General features: G+C 47.9%; 1 protein-coding gene across 2 annotated transcripts in view; it reads right to left on the bottom strand.

The window, feature by feature from the left end:
* The window catches only part of CSRNP2 (cysteine and serine rich nuclear protein 2), a 39,167-nt gene that overhangs the window by 6,840 nt on the left and 10,876 nt on the right, over positions 1-21,451 (bottom strand). Inside the window, exons 1-4 of one of the 2 annotated variants that reach the window (XM_083729448.1) lie at positions 10,022-10,139; positions 8,386-8,634; positions 6,597-6,856; positions 953-1,249 (exon numbers count right to left, since the gene is read on the bottom strand). In XM_083729448.1, coding sequence (XP_083585574.1) covers positions 953-1,249; positions 6,597-6,856; positions 8,386-8,536 — 708 coding nt within the window. In that variant the 5' untranslated portion in view covers positions 8,537-8,634; positions 10,022-10,139. Of the gene's footprint in view, positions 1-952; positions 1,250-6,596; positions 6,857-8,385; positions 8,635-10,021; positions 10,140-21,451 lie in introns of those variants that run through there. The other variant, XM_083729447.1, reaches the window with a different exon arrangement.

Genomic DNA, 21,451 nt, shown 5'->3' with positions numbered 1-21,451 from the left:
CAAAGAAGAAAAGGATGCACGTGTGGGGGAAAATATTAAGGAAGGGACAGAATGCACACAATCTGAAGGACTGTGTTAGAACAGAAGGACAACATGCAAGACCAATTCTACACAGTGAAAACATAGAATTTGGTACTGGGTGAGGAGATCAGCATCCTGAGAACCTCAGCTTTCATTTCAGCAAATGTAAAAATTAGAACGCAAGTTTGTAGCTCTAACGGATGCAAAGACAGAGTAAAAGAGCACAGGCAATACTACAAGTTTCAGAAGGTGGATGGGGTGGAAACAGAGCCAAGATTTCTGGTGGATCCTGAATAGTTCTCCCTGATGCTCCCCACAGGAATAGGAGGAGCAGAATAATGAAACATGAACATGTGCTTAGAATTGCACAAATGCTGCAAATTTATGGAGAAAGTGTTTTTCTTAATCTGTTCATTTCAGAAGGCAGCCAGTAGAGGGGAGCAGAGGGACAGCAGACCTCACATGCAGAGTAAGGATGAGGATACCATGCAGACTGCAAGGACAGAGTTATCGCTCAATAGCAACCAGGGCTGCTCATCCTAGGAACCCTTTCAGCTCCCCTACAAAAAAAGATCCATCTCATCTTGCTGTCCCCCTCCCCTCTCTCCCCAAAACCCAAATAGAGTCTGAAACAATTACCTTCTATTTGGGGAAATTCCTCCTGAGATAATGGGAGACTGCCTCTCTCTCTGCCTCAGAAATGCGAAGGCCCAAGTGTCACCACCAGATCCCACAAGACCTTCCTGTGTGTTAATTTAGCAGGGCACACAGACTTACTATGGAGCACAACTGTTTCTCCTTGCAAGCTCAGGACGAACACAGCCACAAAGACCTTAAATGGACACGCTTCAACACCAAAGGGACAGACAGACAGACAGACAAAGACTGCGTGGTATAATTCAGGCCAAAGCCTAGCGGTTTCCCCACTGACCTGGCATTTAATTCCAGCCTGGCTACAGGCACAGGCCTCAGGGTCACAGTACAGCCGGCAGTCACAGCCGCACTCCTCCCGCGACAGGCGGATGGCGCGGAGCTCTTGCTTCTCCTCTGCATCGATGCGATGAACCCCCGAGGCTCGGAGGAGGGCGCGGCGCCTCTTGGTGGGCAGGGGCTGCAGGAAGAAGTAGTCGTCCACCTCCACGTTCTCTACATCTATGTCGTCGTCGGAGACGTCCTCGAGAGTCAGCCCATCCGCCTCCTCCGACTCCACGGTGCCGTTCTTGGTCAGCTTTGGGTGGGGTGGGGGAGAAGAGAGAAGACACACACACACACCAGCAAAGTTAATCTTCAACACTCTCTAAGCCGCATCCCGCTTTGCAATCTGCGGAGAGACAAGCAATTTCCTTGGGTTGAAATTTGAAAATGTATTCTACACATCTTTGCGTCAGAGCAAAATCTTGGTACGCAGCACAGAATGCAAGGGTCCCAAGAATTTTAGGCTTTAAAAAAAAAAATTGCCCAGGTCTCACTCAGAGTGAAGCTGGGAAACCTGGCCAGGTCTGGTGAGGGCTTGGCAGGCATTCTGGCAGTTAAGTGATGGGCCAGCAGTCACCTGCACTGTCCTTTATCCCTCTTGCACAGCAATCGCTCATTAGTCCCTAAGACACACCTGTCTTCCACTTCCATGCCCTTCTTTTTGTTCTCCCCCCACCCACCCCACAACTGCTACTTAATAATGTAGGAGCGGCTCTGCTAGATCACACCAAAAAAACCCATCTGGCCCAGCACCCTCTTCTCAGTGGCCAGCCAAACACCTTTGGAAGCTCACCACTGAGAGACGAGTGCTACAGGGCACTCTACCCTTGTGGTTCTTTGCAGGTCACATTCAGTGGAGGGGAAACTTAGCCGCTCAGGCTAGTAGCCAAAGAAAGCCCCACTCCTTAAAGTAAATACATTCCAAACGCTTTGAAAACCTGCACATTCAAAGCGCAATTTGATATGCGAGATGAATGCTTAGATTGAGCAGTTTAGGGTTTCTTGGAAAGTAGATGGGGGCAGAGACTTTGGAAGATATTTCTCTGCGAGTTATTCCTCCTCTCTATCTAGGTCAAAAAGACTAGCTCAGATTAATATAGGAATAATAATTAAGGGAGAAGGCACTATCATCCTTCCTGGGCATTCTTGCATGGCGTAGGAGAAAACCAGGGCTTGCCACAAAGGGCACCCTGGACAGAGAGCCACATCCAATTCCAGCTCCCTGTAACCCGCGGGAAAGAGTCACAGCTCAGTGGCACAGCACACATTTGGCACACAGAAGGTCCCAGGGATGGGAAAGATTTATGCCTGAAACCCCAGAGAGCTCCTTTTCTCAGGGGAGACAACACTGGTCCAGTAGGCTGGCTCAGAAGGCAGTTTCCTATGCCACTGTCCCATGTCCTTGTGATAGCTGGTGATCTGTTTTGATTTTTGTGTAGTTTTTACTGTAGTACAGTAATTGGTGTAAGCAGCTCTGATTTTTTAAAAATGAAATTGCAGCATACAAATATTTGAATACATTAAAAAAATTCTATCCATCCATTTATCTATCCACCTATGAATTAATGTTTAGCTTAATACATGAAACAGCCCATATTCTACTACAGGCCGGAGTGGGGTGGGGGAGCAAAACAAGGGACAAAACAGAACTAGAGCATATGAACTGGGATCGCTTAGTCAGCAGAGCATGAGACTCTTAACCTCAGGGCCATGGGTCCGAGCCCACATTGGCTGAAAGATTCCTGCCTTGCAGGGGGCTGAACTAGATGACTCTCATAAAGGTAAAGGGACCCCTGACCGTTAAAAGTCCAATTGCGAATGACTCTGGGGTTGCGTGCTCATCTCGCTCTATAGGCCAAGGGAGCCGGTATTTGTCTGCAGACAGCTTCCAGGTCATGTGGCCAGCATGACCAAGCAGCTTCTGGAGAAACCAGAGCAGTGCACAGAAACGCCGGTTATCTTCCCGCCAGAGCGGTACCTATTTATCTATTGGTACTTTGACATGCTTTCGAGCTGCTAGGTGGGCAGGAGCTGGGACCGAACAACAGAAGCTCACACCATCATGTGGATTTGAACTGCTGACCTTCTGATCGGCAAGCCCTAGGCTCTGTGGTTTAGATCACAGCGCCACCCACGTCCCTTAGATGACTCTTATAGTATCTTCCAACTCCAAAATTCTATGTTTTATTGTGGTACCCTGGCTCATCCGTGCACATCACCCTTTCTGCTTTGGGTTATTTATATAGTGCTATCAACATACAATGCATTTTACAGAGTAATATAAACCAGGGCAGAAAGTCCCTGCCTGCAGGAGCTTGCATTTTTCAAGGGAATGAAGCAAGGTAGAGAAGAGGAGAGTGCAGCATGTGTTGCATTCTACAGAATCCTAAGGGAGAATGTTTCTAGCCTTCATGTTTGCAAGGTTAAGTTTTAAAAAGACAACTTAACCAAAATGATTGGGGGAAGGCAGCACAATTCGTTTTGCACTCCATTTTCTGTTGTCTGAGTTCAGTGCTGCTTGAAGTACCACATCTCTTTCTTCTGCTCCATTTACACCTAATAAGACACCACTTTCCCCCAAATGCATCTGCAATCACAACTTCCGCCATATAATTCGTCTTTTCTGGCACAAGCATAATAAGGACACCATGCCAACAAGACACAAAGGAGAAGGGGGAAAGAAAGAAGGCAACTGTATTACAATGGGACAGAGGCAAGAAGATTTTTGCCATTTTTATTTTATGAACTTTCTTGGGAAACGCAACTAAATCTCCAAGTATTAGAAGCAGCAGGGTTCCTAAGCATGTTCTTCTACTTATGCATGGTTTTGAAGAGTGACCATTGAATTCCTATGCTCTTTTCGTGAGGACAATGAGCACACAGAAAGCCTAACTACTGCTAGTTCCAGAGCTGTGAACCTCAGTTCAGTTAGGGAGCTCCACAGAGGACAGCTGCTCTCCCTCAACTTGTTCTCTACCCACCCCAAAATCCCACACCTGTGCTCACAGTCAGAAGTATTGCCAATGGCAAAGAGACCTGCCTGCACAAAACAAAGCAAGTGGAAGCGATTTCATCAGACTGGCCACAGGATTACAGAGGGACTATTCCTCAGAGACATGATGCAACAAAGCCTCATCGCAGGAGTGACTGAGGTCGCAGCAACGTTACTTGGCTTCGCTGCTCACGTTCCATGGGAAGCAGCAGCGAGAGCCAGTGTGGTGCAACGGCTGCAGCTTGGTTTTGGGTTTTCCCGGCTGAGGGCGCCAAAACGTGGGCGACCTTAGGTCATTTTACAACACAAGATTGCTGCGATATTAAAACGCACCCATTAACTGTGATTCTTGGAAGAAGCAGGAGATGAAAGCAACAAGGCTGGCGACATGCACACTCTCTCCCCTCTCTCTACTTGCTATGTGGAAATCAGTCAGAGCCTATCCTCAAGGCAGGGCGTTTGAAGACAAGGCAGAAACCGTAGGCTGGGGGTCCGCTGGGTCTGCACCGAGAAGGGAGCTGTTATCTTGCTTCTGAAATTTAGAGCTTTGAAGGCGTTGGTAGTTTCTTCTCTTTTTTCACACAGATATGGTAGACACAAGGAGAGAGGAGGGTATGGGCATCTGTACAAGAATGCTGCAGGGGTGGGGTTGGGGAGGGCAGGGGAGGGGAGAGGCTGGAGGGACAGACCCACGAATAGGTGGCAAGAAGGTGGCCACGTGAAACTAGTTCTCTGGCCGCTGGAAATCTCTGCGTTAACTTCCACCCCCACAATCCACACTTTCAGGTATAGCCCATACTTTTCTAAGCCTTTCTCAGCTGTCTGCCAAAGACGTATGGAAAAGCCAAGGTCTTCTGAAAGCTGGATTCTGTGTGGAGTGTACAGATGCAGTCCTGGCTTGAGGAGACTGCACTTTAAACAGTGTATTTCCCACAGAATTCAGGAACCACAGATTCCAGATTTTTGTAGATTTACTTTCCATTTCATTTGTGTTTGCCTCCTATAATTACAGCCATGTATTTGATCAACTGCCTTGGCATTACCCCTACTGATCTGTCCTAACCAAATGCTCCTTAGTTTCAGAACTGCAGGGAATGGAGTTCTGTATAGCACAGGCAAAGTTCTCATGGATGAGTGTGCAAGCCTGTTTCTGGAATGTGCCATGAGGCTGCTGGTGGGGGGAGATGCTCAAATGCAATTAAATAAGTAAATCCACACCCACGGAAGACTAACACACGAGGACAAAGGGTTTTAGGCCAGCCCCTGTCTCCCTGAGGTGTGTGTTTTCTGCATGCAAATATTATTAATACTTTTTAAAAAGAATAATTAAAAATAATTTAGTGATTGGTATTCAACAAAATACTAGCGCTTGCGCAACACTCCTTTCCCCTGTACATCATCCCCAAATCTGCTCTGGAGGGTTGAGAGAAGGGCAGGAGAGGAGAAGAACATTCCAATGCACAAGGAGAAATCCTTGCGTGGATGATGGAACATTCTCCTTGGCGATACGCTGAATGCAGTCTAATGAGCATTAGCATGAATGAGCATTTCATCACGAGAGCCCACCCCTGCACCCTGAAATAGTGCAACCCCAAAGCAGGTTCACCTCCTCATGACTGGAAGTATGCACAGCACAAGGAAGGAATTGGGGAAGGACTATAAGAAAGGGTATTTGTCTCTTTCGCTCAGCTGGTTGTCATGGCAGCCAGAGACTGATTGGAAATTCTAGGTTTGTAGACAGAAGCATCCAGTCTGGTAAGGGAAACCCAGTTGCTAGGCAACCCCAGGGACACACAGGCCAGACAGCCAGGAGGCATGATATGGAGAAGGCTGGAACAAGGCGCTTGCTTCCAGGGGGTAGGGCCAAGACCCAGAATCTTTCACCGCAGCTCCTCAGCCTCCTCATGAATCAGCTTGACGGAAAGCAGAAGGGGCTGTGCAAAAGCTGGTGCCAGGTCACTAGGGGAGAATTGGCTGGAGTCACTCACAGACCCTTCCTGGCTGTGCTGCCCTGATGCCTCATTCACAAGAAGCTGGGGAATCCTTCCACTTCTTTCACTGGCAAGCCACTTTCTGCTAAAAGGACCCTATCTCCACACGCCCTTGTTGGGAAAGCTCTTGGCAAGCTGAGGCTCTTTTCCCCTAGGGGAAAAGCCTCATATGCTCCCATTTTTGCATTAGCAACTGCACCTAGCTGTGTCCCAACATCATGTGAAGGGCCTGTGTATATCTACGAGGGACGGACGGGCACGGAATTTAGTTTGGGGCACAGAGCTAGCATGGATTAGCAGAATCAGGCAAATAAAAAATAACCAGAGAAGCAGATTTCTTTATCTTTTTCTGACGCAGAACAGTAGCAGATCTGCCAATGCACCAAGGGGTGTAAGGGGCCACTTGGTCTTTAATGTTTCTTAGAGATGGGTCCTACAGGTTAATACAGCTAAAGTTACAGACTGCATGAACAGATATGGGCACACAAAGCAAATTTCCCACGGCTGCTGTGCTAATGGCCCCCATTATATGTGTCGAAATCTACACGGAGTTATAGCCACACACTAAAACCTTCTGCAAGCCAGTGGGAGAGATGCTTATGGCCACAAAAAAGTACCTTCATTTTCTTGGCATGGAGCTTCTCCTCCTTGAGGTGCTCTCTGAGAATCTCCCGGTGGTTCACTTCTTGCTCCTGGGCAAATTCACCAAGGGTGTACCTGCGGACGGAGTTGTGGCGCTGCGCCATGCCCAAGGAGCTGCCCCCTTGGCTGGGCACGCTGGTAAATCCCTGGCGCCTTGCAAAATAGTACACCGTCACCTGGTCGAAGCGCACATTCTTCCTGCGCAACTGTTTCTGCCTTTTCAGGATGGAAGTTGCTGGGAGGAGAGAAAGAAGGGTGTGGATAACAGCAAGTGCAGAGTATACCTTTGCTCCCTGGTCATCGGGGTTCCCAAAGTCCCACAAAGTCCCACCTGGCCTATCATTCACATTATAGGCACTTTACTACAGCAGCTTTCAAAACATGATGGAATCCCTGGGCACTATAGATCTGTGCCTGTTCCCAAACCTGGTGCTCTCCAGATGTTTCCTACAATCATCACCAGCCCCAGGGCTGATGGGAACCGTATTTCGGCAACATCTGGAGGGCACCAGATTGGGGGAGACTGTCATGCACACAGACCATGAAGGGCACCGGTCAGGCCCACTGGACTAGATCAAGTGTACAATCTGCAACATACTCAGTCTACCGTGGCTGTGCATTGCAGAGGAATGTCAGCTGTGGTGTAGCAGCTGTCATCCTGGGGTCATCTCACTGAGAAATCCCTGAGAAATCCACGGAAGGAAGCCATGGGTCCCATTCTTTTATAAAAGCACCTTTCAGACAAGTAAATGAAGAGGAAGTCAGCGTAGAATTCCTTTACTCAGACGGTTCTCTCTCCCTTGCCCCCCCCCATGGTTGCTAACCCCCAATTCTTGTCTCCTGAACTATCCCTTAAAACTCTGACTTCTCCCTTGAAGCAAACCGCCTCTAAAAATACGCCTCCCCACAAATATACCAAACAGCGACCCTGAAGTTAAGAAAAAGTATCGAAACCTATCAGAGTAGCAGGACAGAATTTGACTCCCATCTGCGGTTAATTCTGAACAAAGCTCCTCTATCTATCACCCTGGTAGAGACAAACCCAGAGACTTAAGTTCTGGGGTACAAGACTGTGTGCTCACTGAACAGTTCTCCTTAACATGATGAAAAAAGAGCAAAGTGAGGGCAAAAGTCAATGACTATATTCTGGACTGCACAACTCCTATGCTAGAGTACCTTAAAGCTCCTTACGTAATTCATTTGTGCAAGGCCCAGTACAGGAAAAGCAGGCAGCACCCTGGATACATACTCCCTCAGCATCATGTTGGGGACAAGAAACCTATTATGCATTCCAAAGTGTTATTAAAACCACCAGTCTCCCAAGACCCAACGATTGCAAGACGGTCGGTTTCATTTGGTTATATAAACAAGCTGATGGGAGTTTAGGAACAGTGACTAGCCACAGGCCACACACAGCTGCCAAAGGCACAGGAAGTGTGCTGCTTTTGAAAAGGTTTCCAAAGGAGAAGTAATTAATTCAAAATCCTTTATTAGGCATAGCACACCACACATTAACAAACAAACATCATAGGAGAAGTAGTTGCTTGGAGCCTCAAACCCACCACCCTCCACCTTGGGATGCTCATTTTTCTCAGGGTAGAAGTTTGATGCAACAACGAGGGCGCTGCTGATGAAGTAAGACTTCTATGGCTAAGTGCTAAATTAAAGGCAAGCAAATTATTTTGAAGATACCATCAAGCTGAAACAAAACCCCTGGGCAGGGTGCGCCACACCTTCTGAAGAATGACGGGCCCAACCACTTACGTATGAAGCCGGTGGAGTTGGGTGGATTGACGCTGTCACAGCTGTCTGCGCTGTCGCTGTTAGAGATCTCATCATCAGAGTTGGAGATGGGCGATCCCACGTCCACCTCATCAAACTTCCTCTTGAGGCTGGCACTCGCGATTGCATCCATTTGTCCCTGGCTCGCATGGAGAGCCACAGAACAGAAAGGGGACTAGTGTCAACTGAAGATCTCCAACTCCAGGCCAATCTGTGGGGTGTACCGGGTACCTGGGAACATAACAAAGAGGGGAAGGGAGGGGGTGGTTGGAATCAGCAACTCAATCACACCACACAACTGAATCGCACACGATTTCACAAAGCGCAGCACACAAACTCAGACTAGTACCATAAATTCCTCAAGCTCTGCTCCCCTCCTGTTTCCCATTACTTTCCCTGTGCTGAGCTAAACAGCTTCTATAAAGAGCCGCCTTACATCATACCAGCTCCCAAGTATGCGCTGCAGACACAGTCCACTTTCCCTTCAGCTGTTTGCGCTGCTTCAAGCAGACCCCCCACCCAAAGCCACCTACTACCTCCACTGGTTGCCCCCAGAGGCAGTTGGCATGAAGCAACCACATAACTCTGCAGCCTCAGCTTGAGCAGCTTCTTCATCCAGCACCAGTTCCACCCACAAGCTGAATGGCATGGGAGAGGTCTTCAGCAGACCAACCTGCGGCTCCCTCTGCCCCTTCAGGCTGCTGTACTGGCGGCTCCCTTCCCATATGCCACAATAAATTCTGGAGAGATTGGGTACGTGTCTGCGCAGGGTGCTGACCCTTCCCTTCTGTGCCTGTTAGCTTGTTTTACATGCATCAATATGCACAGTCGTACATTACTGCCTGGTGCCAACAGAAAACATAAATTACAATGCCCTTTACTGGTACACAAAGCATACTCAACAACACATTCTTTTGCACAAAAGAATGTGAGATGGAGTAACTCAGAATTAAGAGTGGTTAAGGCAAAGCTAAGTGGCTCAGGTCTTCCTCACTAGGAAAACAATGCTGTGTACCTGCACTACTTTTGTGAGCTCCATAGGAGGGATGGGGAAGCTGTGGCCCTCCAGACGTTGCTGGACTGCAATTCCCAACATCCCTGACCTTGGGCATGCAGGCTGCAGCTGCTGGAAATTGGGGAGTTGCTGAACATTTGGAGGCTTTCCCACCTCTGCCTGACAGGACACTCAATGGGACCAAAGTCTCTCCAGCTGATTACTCTTTTCACCCCAACACATCCTGCCACAAAACACACAACTTCCTTTTTTTAAGGTATTCAAGTGTTTTCCACCCATCCTGAGAAAGGTTAGTCCCTCCTGGCCTATGGGGCTCCCAAAAGAATTCTGCCAGCTCCACCTTTATAGCCTGCATACATCTGAGTTTCTACATCCGTCTACTATGCACATGTTTCATACACATCATTTTGAGTGTTGAATTTTGAGTGTTCTGCTCCCACTGCCACTATCCCCCCCCCTTTCTTTTTTAAAGGGAAGAATTCTAGACACTCTGCATCCAACCTATTCTTAGGTGCACAAAGCTGGACTACAAGCAGTCAGTATGAAACCCTTGCTATTTTGGTTATGGGTTTTCAAAAGCAAACAAAAAAACCACACACTCACAGAGAGATGGAATTCTATGGCGGAATGAAGCAACCGAGGGTTCTGAAGATACCATATGCTTTCCTATTTCTGACCATGTTTACAAGTCAGACATGTGTGGTATGCATGCAGCTGGCTCCGAGTGGTTAAATCTGCTCTTGCCTTTTGTGCAGTTAGCAGACACCAAGGGAGCAAGAGTCATGTGTGCACTCACATTCCGAGAGAAGGCAGACAGGAATCTTGAGCAAACTAAGCCTTACAGCACGGCAGAAGCCAATTGGGAAATTGCAACCATTTTACCACACAATGCACGCAGGAATACATTTGTTTATGCCAATTATTCACAGAGGAAAGATACTTGGCTATTACACAATATAAATATCTGCATGAATATCTTTTTAATGTCATCACTGAATAACTACAAAAATGCATGACCTTAGGTCAGATCCATTTTGGCGTCATCTGGGATCTGCCTCAAATCGGGGCCAGCAACAGATGTTCCAGAGTCCAGATGAAGGTGCATCAGGAGCCCAGCATTTGGCAGGGATGGGATAATCCTGCCCCAAGGCAGTCAGATCATAATCTCCAATAGCAAAAGACTAGGTTAAGCCTTTTGGAAGGAACACTGACTTGCACTACAGGGCGTAAGCGAACACAGCAGACCTGATGACCCAGTTCTGGGGGCCGTGGCTCTCCGACTCCATGCAGCTCCTATGCCAATATCTTCTTATCCCTCCCCCACCCCACCCCCTGTTGCTACCCACAGTACTCTAGGAAGAGTCAGCCAATAGTCTTGCTGATCTCACAGCAGTGTGGAAGCCACAGACAATGACAACAACAAAAACACAATAGAAAATTCTGCCATCACATGTTACTGACGGAAGGGCAGATGGATGTGAAACACATGCCTGCATCCCTCCAGCAAAGAGACACAAGAGCACGCATTGGGTGGAAGACCAGAAGGTAAGAGGAGATCTGGCATATGCAAGAGCATGGCTGCTGTTCAGTAAATGCAAGCAGGGTGATGGCAAAGGTGTTTAGTATGGGAAATCATGACCCCGCAATTGTCCTAAGGACCATCCTTTGACCTACCTATGTAACAAGGGGAGGGAAATAAAAAGTTCAGTCTTCAGAAAGCCAAAAGGGGCTCCACATTAGCGAAGTAGTATGCAGCCTCAACACTCTTGCGGTGAACGTGTTCAACCTTGGGGAACATTTTGAGACAGAAGTGGTACCTCCTTCTTGACTTTCCTTTTTTATAATTTTTTTATTAATTTTTTCCTTTACAAATAAGTCCATACAACCATGTTTACAAAATTCCAGTTTTTGAACTTCCACCAGCACCTCCATCAATCATCCATTTTTCCTATCTTCACACATTTTCTATATATAATATTGCCAATTTAAAATTATCCTTCCATCTCTGTTTCTTTTTTACAATATACCTTGTACTATCACAAAACCTCCTTAAAACCCACTAGCGTTGTCTGTTCATCACATATAATTTTCAGATAATCCATGAACTTTCCCCAGTCCTCGATGAATTTGTGATCTTTCTGATATCTGATTTTTCCAGTCATTTTATCTAGTTCTGCGTAGTCCATAAGTTTCATTCTCCACTCATTCAAAGTCGGTAGTTCCTCACCTCCTTCTTGACTTTCCAGGAAGCTGTGCCAGATGTTGTGCCAGGGGTTGATCATTCTTACCTGAGAATGAAATGTGAATACCCAACAAACCCTAACAAAAGCACTCCCTGTTTTTGGTCAGACTTGCAGCACAAAGCAGATGCAATCTCTGCTATTACCTTCCCCTCTGCCATACACAATTTGCTTGCGAGGTACCTCAGGTGTAACAAACTGCCTTTCACAACTCTATTTAAAGCACACACAAAACCCATGAGGTCTCGGATCCCACAAATTTAAAAGAAAACCCCTCAAACTCATGGAAGACAAAGTGGTCACATGCAGTTTGAGCTAAAATGTACCAGCTGTCGTATGTAGGAAATACAGACGGGTGCAATGGACTCTGTCAATACAGGGAATTGATATTCCTTGCTGATGCCACGCTCTTGCCAATATTTAAGCCCAACCTTCTCCGATACTGAGCACATATCCAAAGAGGGGAAACCTCTTGCTGGAATTTTAAGTGACTTTCCAATTTTCTCCCCACCTTGTTTTTTGTTTGTTTCATTGAAAATCCCAAGTGCTTTCTAGGTATCCAAACCACCAAACAGCACCTCAGATTCTATCCTATTTGTGAATTGGAAACAAACAAATAAGGCAGAAAAGGACAGAATACAGTCTCCCCAGTGGCAGAATCATGCATACACACCAAGGTCCCCTTTTAGACAGATATTAGAGCTTAACTCTTCCACTCTTGTCCTTTGTGCTTTAAGCCCTGAATGGCTTACTAGAGAGGGGAGTGGAACAAACTCTTCTTATTACAGGGAGCTGCTAGACTTGTGCCCTCCCACATTGGTCTGTCCCCTCTTACCCATCACAAAAGATGCTCTCTTTGCAAGCAAAAAAAAGGGGCGCAGGCCAGGGAGCCTCCAAATGCTACCAGAGCTCTTGTCCCTGCATTGAGGTATGGCATAAAACAGATGCAAACATTACTGTTAGGGGGATGGGGGCAGGCTTTGTGTGCTACAAACATGCTCTGCAAGTCCTGATTTAGCATTAGGCTCTATTTAAAAAACATGAAGCACTGCCATTATCTTCTCTGCATCCTGGATTTTGCCAGATAGCATAGCTTTTTGCAGAAACGTGACGGGGGGGGGGGGGGCTCTGTAGGCCATGCAGTGCCTTTTCCCAGTAAGGGGAAGCTAGCAGCAGCCAGAGGCAAAAGACAATGAGACCTATTAGACCAACACTCAGGCAGCCTTTGAGCTAGGAGAGCATCTGGGTTACATTACAGAGAGGGGGAGGAAGGGGAATGCCAGGTGGCTCTCTTTTTTCCAAAGCATATCATCCTTTACACCAAGACTGCTCTTGACAGGGTAACAGCCAATAGCTGGTACTGATGAGTGCCTCTCTTGGAGGTTAGCTTGTGGTTGTCAGTTGGCAGAGGGCCTGTTTGAAAGCCAGAAGAAAAATCAATTAATTAGGGGCAAACGGCTCTGCCTTCCTGTAGAAGCTCCTTTGCTAAAAATCTAAGCGGCAGAACCCAGGACAAAGTCTAATCTCCATCACTTTAGCTCAGGGATGGGAAAACTGTGCCCCACCCATCAGATACTGCTGGACTCCAACTCCCATCAGCCCCAGCTAGCATGGCCAATGGCTAGGGATGATGGGAACTGCAGTACAGCAATGTCTGGAGGACCAAAAGGCTCTACACCCCTGCCTTAGCTACACCAGCACCAAAACAAATCCCAATTTCTGCGGCAGGAGAGGGAGACAAGAGAAAGGAGAGGTGTCACTGCACTTCATAGCTGAAGGACAAAGTAGAAGAAGTCTCAAACTCAGTAACTGTAGTACCTTATTTATGTATTTGTTATTATCCCACCTTTTTCTTCAAGGAGCTCAAGGCAGCATACATGGTCCTCCACATATAATCCCCCCAAGGGATTTGAACCCGGGTCTGCCAGGTCCTAGTCCAGAACTCAAACCACTACACCACACTGGCTCTCTATGTGTTACTCCCCTGCCCATTGCCATCTCAAAACACACATGCACACACTGTATTTTACCTCTAATTTTTAGGTCCCCCCCCCCGCAATGTTTCAGAACATCTTCCTTACATTCCCCCAAAACCAACTGAACCATTTAGTCCAGGCATGGCCAAACTTCAACTTCCAGATGTTTTGGGACTACAACTCCCATCATCACTAGCTAACAGGACGTTAGCTCAGGGATGATGGGAATTGTAGTCCCAAAACATCTGGAGGGCCGAGTTTGGCCATTTGGTCTGTGTCATTTGAAAGACTCAGGCTGGATGGCATGCATGCACAGAGCAAAAGAGACAAGGTCTTAACAGAACACACTCTACAGCAGCTTAGCGCCCCAATACCCAAATGCCCAGTACTTTTACACCATTTAAAAGAGGGGGGAAAACTTGAATAGAGAAAGAAGGGAGGGAGGAAGCTCAAATCATGCTGACAATTCTTTATCCCATCTCCACTTTCATGCAACAAGACATTCATTATAAAACAATGACCTTTACTCCACTAGGAGACAGAAGATCTCCATGACCACAGGCCCGTCGTTTGCTGTTGCGCCCTGCATTTCTAAGAGAGAAATCACATTTTTTAAAACCACCTTTTCTCCCCACGAAATGCAAAAGCTAGAGGCAGGGTCGAGGAGAAGCATGAAAGAAAGACTCTGCCCTTTTTAAAAGACAGGCGCACATGTTGAAGGGAAGAACGAAGGGTGGGTGATGGGCGGATTTTTAACCGTTCTCTGTAATAATAAAAGGCGGTAGTAAGTGTCGGAGAGGTTTCTCAACCTTCACAGTCGGAATCTGATGGGAAAGAAGGCCCAAAGACAAAGGGAACACAATAAAAGCCTTGCCAAAAGCTGAAACTGCATCCTCTGAAGTCACAGCTGAGAAAGTGCCACTCAACACCTCTCCCCGCAAACCCCGCTTTCCTAAAATAGAACACGAGAACCAGGAAGCCTCTATGTTAAAGTTTGTTGGCGGGAGGTGGAAACAGCCCCTAAATTCTCTCTTGCGGTTGCCCCCCCCTCCCAGAATAGGCCTCTGCTTCTGCTGGTTGATGCAAGCCCACCACCACCCACCCACCCAGCCCTGCCCAGCCCAGTCCGCTTCTTCCTTGCACTTGTCTGTTCCCATCAATGTCCTAGCAACCGTTTCCATGGCAACAAAGCTGAACAAATGGGCTTGAAAGAAACATGCCAGCCAGCTGTGGCAGACGGCAGCAAGAAGATCCTGACTGCGCGGCTCAGCTTCTCGGGGAGCAAAAAAGAAGAGAGAGTTCTTCATGCTGCTAACAAAACGCGAGCGGAGTCATCCTATTCACTTGCGCAGTGTGCCCCCCTCCCTACCTGGGAGCCTTCCTCTCCTTTCCCCAAAGGCCTTGCCCCCTGCACCTGGAAACGATGCCTTATGAGGAACGGCTAAGGGAGCTGGGCATGTTTAGCCTGGAGAAGAGGAGGTTAAGGGGTGATATGATAGCCATGTTCAAATATATAAAAGGATGTCACATAGAGGAGGGAGAAAGGTTGTTTTCTGCTGCTCCAGAGAAGCGGACACGGAGCAATGGATCCAAACTACAAGAAAGAAGATTCCACCTAAACATTAGGAAGAACTTCCTGACAGTAAGAGCTGTTCGACAGTGGAATTTGCTGCCCAGGAGTGTGGTGGAGTCTCCTTCTTTGGAGGTCTTTAAGCAGAGGCTTGACAACCATATGTCAGGAGTGCTCTGATGGTGTTTCCTGCTTGGCAGGGGGTTGGACTCGATGGCCCTTGTGGTCTCTTCCAACTCTATGATTCTATGACCTCAAAAACGTTTTCCAAAAGGTAGGATGAAACTAGACCGATCCAAATCAGCTGAAGCACAGGGAGTAAAAAGTCAAGCACAGTGTTTCACTTTGCAAGCCCCCAACTCACTACCCGCTACTGCGGTCCCCACCCTTGGGCTGGACACCCAACCCTAGTTTTATATGCAAAAGAACTGAGGCAGCGTTCAGTTTTGGGAGGAACTGGCTCTGCATGCAAGTGGTGCAGCAGCTGAGCCAAATCCCAAGGTGTTTACTGGTTGCCTTGGGTGTTGGACGCAAAGCTACAGGTGAGGGAAAAGGCTTCTGGACCCGCCTACTTTTCCTGAACTAGGCCAGACGCCACGGAGCTGGTGTGTGCACATTTCTGCCTTGGCACACGCAACACAAGGGTGCTATAAAGATGATGCCTTTGGGGTGAGCTGGGGGGAGAACAACACTGCAACTTCCAGTTGTCCCTTCCCCTGAAATAGGGTCTTGGTTCAGAAGCGGCACATGTGACTGCCAGAAGAACTTTAATAATAACAATACAGTGGTATCTTGGGTTAGGGACGCAGGTGGCGCTGTGGGTTAAAGCCTCAGCGCCTAGGACTTGCCGATCGAAAGGTCGGCGGTTCGAATCCCTGCGGCGGGGTGCGCTCCCGCTGCTCGGTCCCAGCGCCTGCCAACCTAGCAGTTCGGAAGCACCCCCGGGTGCAAGTAGATAAATAGGGACCGCTTACCAGCGGGAAGGTAAACGGCGTTTCCGTGTGCGGCTCTGGCTCGCCAGAGCAGCGATGTCACGCTGGCCACGTGACCCGGAAGTGTCTCCAGACAGCGCTGGCCCCTGGCCTCTTGAGTGAGATGGGCGCACAACCCCAGAGTCTGTCAAGACTGGCCCGTATGGGCAGGGGTACCTTTACCTTTACCTATCTTGGGTTAAGTACTTAATTCGTTCCGGAGGTCCGTTCTTAACCTGAAACTGTTCTTAACCTGAAGCACCACTTTAGCTAATGGGGCCTCCTGCTGCTGCCGCACGATTTCTGTTCTCATCCTGAAACAAAGTTCTTAACCTGAAGCACTATTTCTGGGTTAGCAGAGTCTGTAACCTGAAGCGTATATAACCTGAGATACCACTGTAATAATAAATTTTATTTATACCCCGCCCTCCCCGGGCGGCTAACACCAGTAAAAATTACAGTAAAAACATAATAGGGAGGGGGGGGGACCCAATTTAAAATACAGGTTAAAATACAATTTAAAATGCAGCCTCATTTTAAAAGTAGCCTATAGATCACATAAAGGGAGGGAAACATAAGGGTCAGACTGAGTCCAAACCAAAGGTCAGGTGGAACATCTCTGTCTTACAGGCCCTGCGGAAAGAAATCAGATCCCACAGGGCCCTGGTCTCATGAGACAGAGCACTCCACCAGGCCGGAGCCAGTGTTGAAAAGGCCCTGGCCCTGGTTGAGGATAATCTGACTTCCTTAGGACCCGGGACCTCTAGAGTGTTGCTATTTATGGACCTTAAGGTCCTCCGCGGGGCATACCCGGAGAGGCGGTCTCTGCCTCTTCTATGCCACATGTCGCAGGATGCCCTTTCCCCATACAGTTCTGGCACCTCTTGCCTGTCTCCCCTTCTCACACAGATATCTTCTCTCCCTTCTCCCAGATATCTTCCCCATCCCATCACTCAAGCAATTAACAAGTGGGAAGGGAGACAGCGCACAGATAGCACTTGCATGCTTAAAGGAAGCTACTTAGCTAATTGAGTGCCCAGCCTGAATAATGAGAGATCTTATTAAATGAAAAAAATTGAGACAAGAACTGTCACACTCAACTTTCTCCTTCTCCCTCTGTGGGCAACCTTCTTTCGGTACGTAAAACTCATTATAGCCGGTATGAAAGCAATTTGGAACACAGTGATGATACATCTGTGCCTTTTAAGATTTCTCAACAGATTTGTTAAGCGCAGGGAGCATGTTCCTGTCGATTTATTTCAAGGCTTGGAGGGACCATTGTGGCAGACGAGCACAATAGGCAACAGCATGTCAGAGGGTTGAACCAATTCATGGAGGTTAAGACTTGCCAATGGCTACTCATCACAATGGCTCCACGACCACTGTACCCAAGTACCAGTAGCTGGGAATCACAAATGGGGAAAGTGCTGATGCTTTCAGACTTCCCATAGGCATCTGGGTGGCCCCTGGGAGAACAAGATGCAGGATTATGTGGGCCTTTGGCCTGATCCAGCAGGGCTCTGACGTTCTTACGGCAGAGTTTCAGAATGACTGCTTTGGAGTAACGATCTTGTAGAACCACCTTTTCTACCCAGCTACTCAGCAGGTGAACCTAGTTTTCCTTAAATATCCTTTAGGGAAGCTGATGTGAATCCATCTTACTGATTCCCACAATTAAGTTTTAAGTAACCCAAAATGTGAGAAGGCTGCCTCTGGTTTCTGGGTTGGTTCTGCTCAGAAACATCAAATTATGTTCAGTGGATAAGGGTCCCCACCTTCTAAGAAAGACTGTATTAAATGCAGGGCAATTTTTCAGCCAGAGCTCAATGGAGCTCCGCAGGTCTCAGGTGGGTGCCATTGCTATTCAAAGAGAACAAGGGAGAAGTTCATGGTGAGGTCCAGCACCTCTTTTTCTAGAAAAATAACAATGATTCTACTGCAACGTACCCTGCAAAGGAAAATTTTTCTACCAAGCTCTTTGAGATTAGCCACATTCACTAGACATGCCAAGTCAAACCATGGCTTAGAAACCAAATGCTTTGGTTCCCAAGGAGGAGATCACAGATAATCTGATCCTCGAGATTTTTAGGTAATAACTTATAATAATAATTTATTACTTACTGTATTTTTCGCTCTATAGGATGCACTTTTCCCCCTCCAAAAATTAAGGGGAAATGTGTATGTGTCCTATGGAGCGAATGCAGGCTCCTTGGCTTCAGCGAAAGCAACGCGAAGCCTCCGAAGCGCAGAGGGAGCGCTCCCTCTGCGCTCTGGAGGCTTTGCGTTGCTTTCGCTGAAGTCGCAAGAGCAAGACTCTCCTGGCTTCCACGAAAGGAACCTGAAGCCTCTGGAGCGCAGCGGGAACTCACACTGCGCTCCGAAGGTTTCAGGGATAGGCACCTGAAGCCTCCGGAGAATTTTTTTTTCTTGTTCTCCCCCTATAAAACAAGGTGCATCCTATGGTAGGGTGAGTCCTATAGAGCGAAAAATACGGTATACCACGCCAATCTGGCCAGGCCTCCCCAGCCACTCAGGTCAGTATGGTGCAGCACCTAAGCAAAGTTTCAGAATATCACCTGAACCCAGGCTCATGGTTAAGGTCTCCCCTCCTTGTCCATGACCAAGGTTTGTCCTATGGCTACAGGTTGTGGTTAAGGAAGAGGGACCTTAACTATGATTCCAGGTTTGGGTGACAGGCTCAGCCAAAGCTTGGCTTCGTTGCTGACCTGAGAAGCCCAAGAAGGAGCAATGCAGGTGTGAACATGTTTGCGTGGTCGTGGTAAGCCATATTGTGGCTTACTGTGATGTGCAAACTAGGCCATTAGGATGTCAAGAACCACCCTGACTATTGCTGTTTGCCATTCTATTTTGTGATGAGCACACACAGAGAAAAGACTTAAGCACCTCGCGAAGACTGACGGTAGAACTCAGAAGAGCTACCAAACGTTAGGGATGCCAGGAGCCTCACCTGAATGATCTCCCCCCCCCCTGAACCAACCAGAGTGCAGCAACATGAATCCTGCAAGGATTTACACATAAGGGAGAAATGTTTCAATGGGCAGGAGGAGAATCAGCTGCTTCTCATTATGACAAGGAATTCCAAACATGTTGAGGGTAACCCTGCGGTGTTGCAGGGGCAGGGGGAAAGCGCTGATGGAAAGGACAGAAGTGAACGGTGGGAGTCCTCCGGTGAAACACACCAGCGGATCAGGCACAAAGGAAGGAACAAGAATGAGATATGGGAGTTGGGGGTGGGGGAGAGAAAGAATCTACCAGGGAAGTTAATTTGGTTAGGGAGTAGGGAGGAATTTGAGAAGCAGGGGTCAGAGAGGGGAAGGCAACTTCAAAAGACAATGCCAACCCAACCCAACCCAACCGATTGCGCTCAACCTGAAAGGAACTTTCTAGCCTGCTGGCTCTCCCTCCAGGCTGTCCGTCCACCTTTCCCATTCAAGGCAGAGCTACGTACAGGAAAGCCAGTATCATTCATCCATTAGACCCACAAGACTAAGGATTTGACAGGGTTATATGATCACCATTGGCTACAGAAGGCCTTCTTGTATACCTGGAATAACTATATACAGTGGTGCCCCGCAAGACGAACGCCTCGCAAGACGGAAAACCCGCTACACGAAAGGGTTTTCCGTTTTGGAGGCGCTTCGCAAAACGAATTTCCCTATGGGCTTCCTTCGCAAGACGAAAGCCCATAGGGAAATCTCCGGGACAGCGGGGAAGCGCAGCGTGTCTTCCCCACTGTCCTCAGACCTCCTCCGAAGGCTGGCGGTGGGGCGGAGAGACCTTCTCCCCCCGCCAGGCTTCGGAAGGCTCCTCCGAAGGCTGGCGATGGGGCGGAGAGCCCTTCTCCCCCCGCCAGGCTTCGGAAGGCTCCTCCGAAGGCTGGCGGCAGGAGGAGGTCTCTCCGTCCCACCGGCAGCCTTCGGAAGGCTGTCCTGAAGACTTGCGGTGGGAGGAGGGTTTTCCTTCCCACCGACAACATTCAGAATGCTGTTCTGAATGTTGGCGGTGGGGAGGAAAAACCCTCCTCCCACCACAAGCCCCGGGAACAGAGGAGAAGCGCTGCGCGCCTTCCCCTCTGTTCCCGTACCTGTGCTGAAGGCTTGCGGTGGGGAGAAAAGCCCTTCTCCGCACCGCCAGCCTGGCAAGCGGTCTCCATAGGAACGCATTAATTGATTTTTAATGCATTCCTATGGGAAACCATGCTTCGCAAGACGAAAAACTCGCAAGAAGAAAAAACTTGCGGAACGAATTAATTTCGTCTTGCGAGGCACCACTGTAAATGAATCATGATTGTTTATGTAGCACTGGGACATGTCCAGAGAAAGGCAAAAGAAATGGTTTGAGGAGGGAGTACCTGGAGGCCATATATGTAACAAAGTGGAAAGATCTGCATATTTTTAGGCTGCAGGCCAGACAAATAAGAGACAGCACAATAGCAGCCTTAAATTTTTGAAGGGTTGTCACACAGACGATGGAGAATTTTTTTTTTCTGTTGCTACCACAGGTAGGACTCAAGCTAATGGCTCCTAACTGCGAGAAAGGGAATTTTGACTTATAAAAATTATGAAGAGCCTCCTGATGGTACAAGTTGCTCAGGTTTAGATTAGGTATCTGAGTTTCTAACACTGGTCAGCCTGGGTAAGTTTTTTAAACACCCCTTTCTCCACCTTCTGGACTACGAAACTCATTCACACAGGAAAATCTATGGACTCAAACAAATTTGTGAACAGGACAGATGAGACACCCCTTGCCTTCTTTCATTAACAAACCACTTTAAAATCAGTCTAGCATTAAAAAAGCTTTTTTTTTACTGACTTTGGTTACTGCTATTCCAATAAAACTCACATCATTGGCTCTGCACGTGCGTTTTAGGGCAGAACAGAATGCAGCCGGCACACGCCGCTGCAACTCACCTTTGTCACATTAGTAGTCCTTATGTCAATTCATTAGTGATGTGGGTGGAGAGCTGCCAGAATGCAGGTTTACATCACCCTCAAGGATTTCCTACCAGCAAGAGTTATGTGTAAACTGAAACAGTCTGGGCTGAGCAACACATGTGCCAACTGGTCTACCTCAATGGAACTATTTGCTATTGGGCACCTGAGAAGATTCCCTTTGTTTACAAGAAATCCTGGCAGCACATGTGGACCCCTGCACTTTACAAGCATGCTGAGAGAAGGTATCCCGTTCATACACTATTTCCACTCTGCTGTGTGCCACTTAGCGCACTTGTACTATGGCTGAACTCACCCTTGCCA

The sequence above is a fragment of the Podarcis gaigeae genome (assembly GCF_964106915.1).
Source record: "Podarcis gaigeae genome assembly, chromosome: 2".
Taxonomy (NCBI): Eukaryota; Metazoa; Chordata; class Lepidosauria; order Squamata; family Lacertidae; genus Podarcis; species Podarcis gaigeae.
Note: the sequence above shows the minus strand (reverse complement) of the source record. Positions and strands in the feature narration are given on the sequence as shown.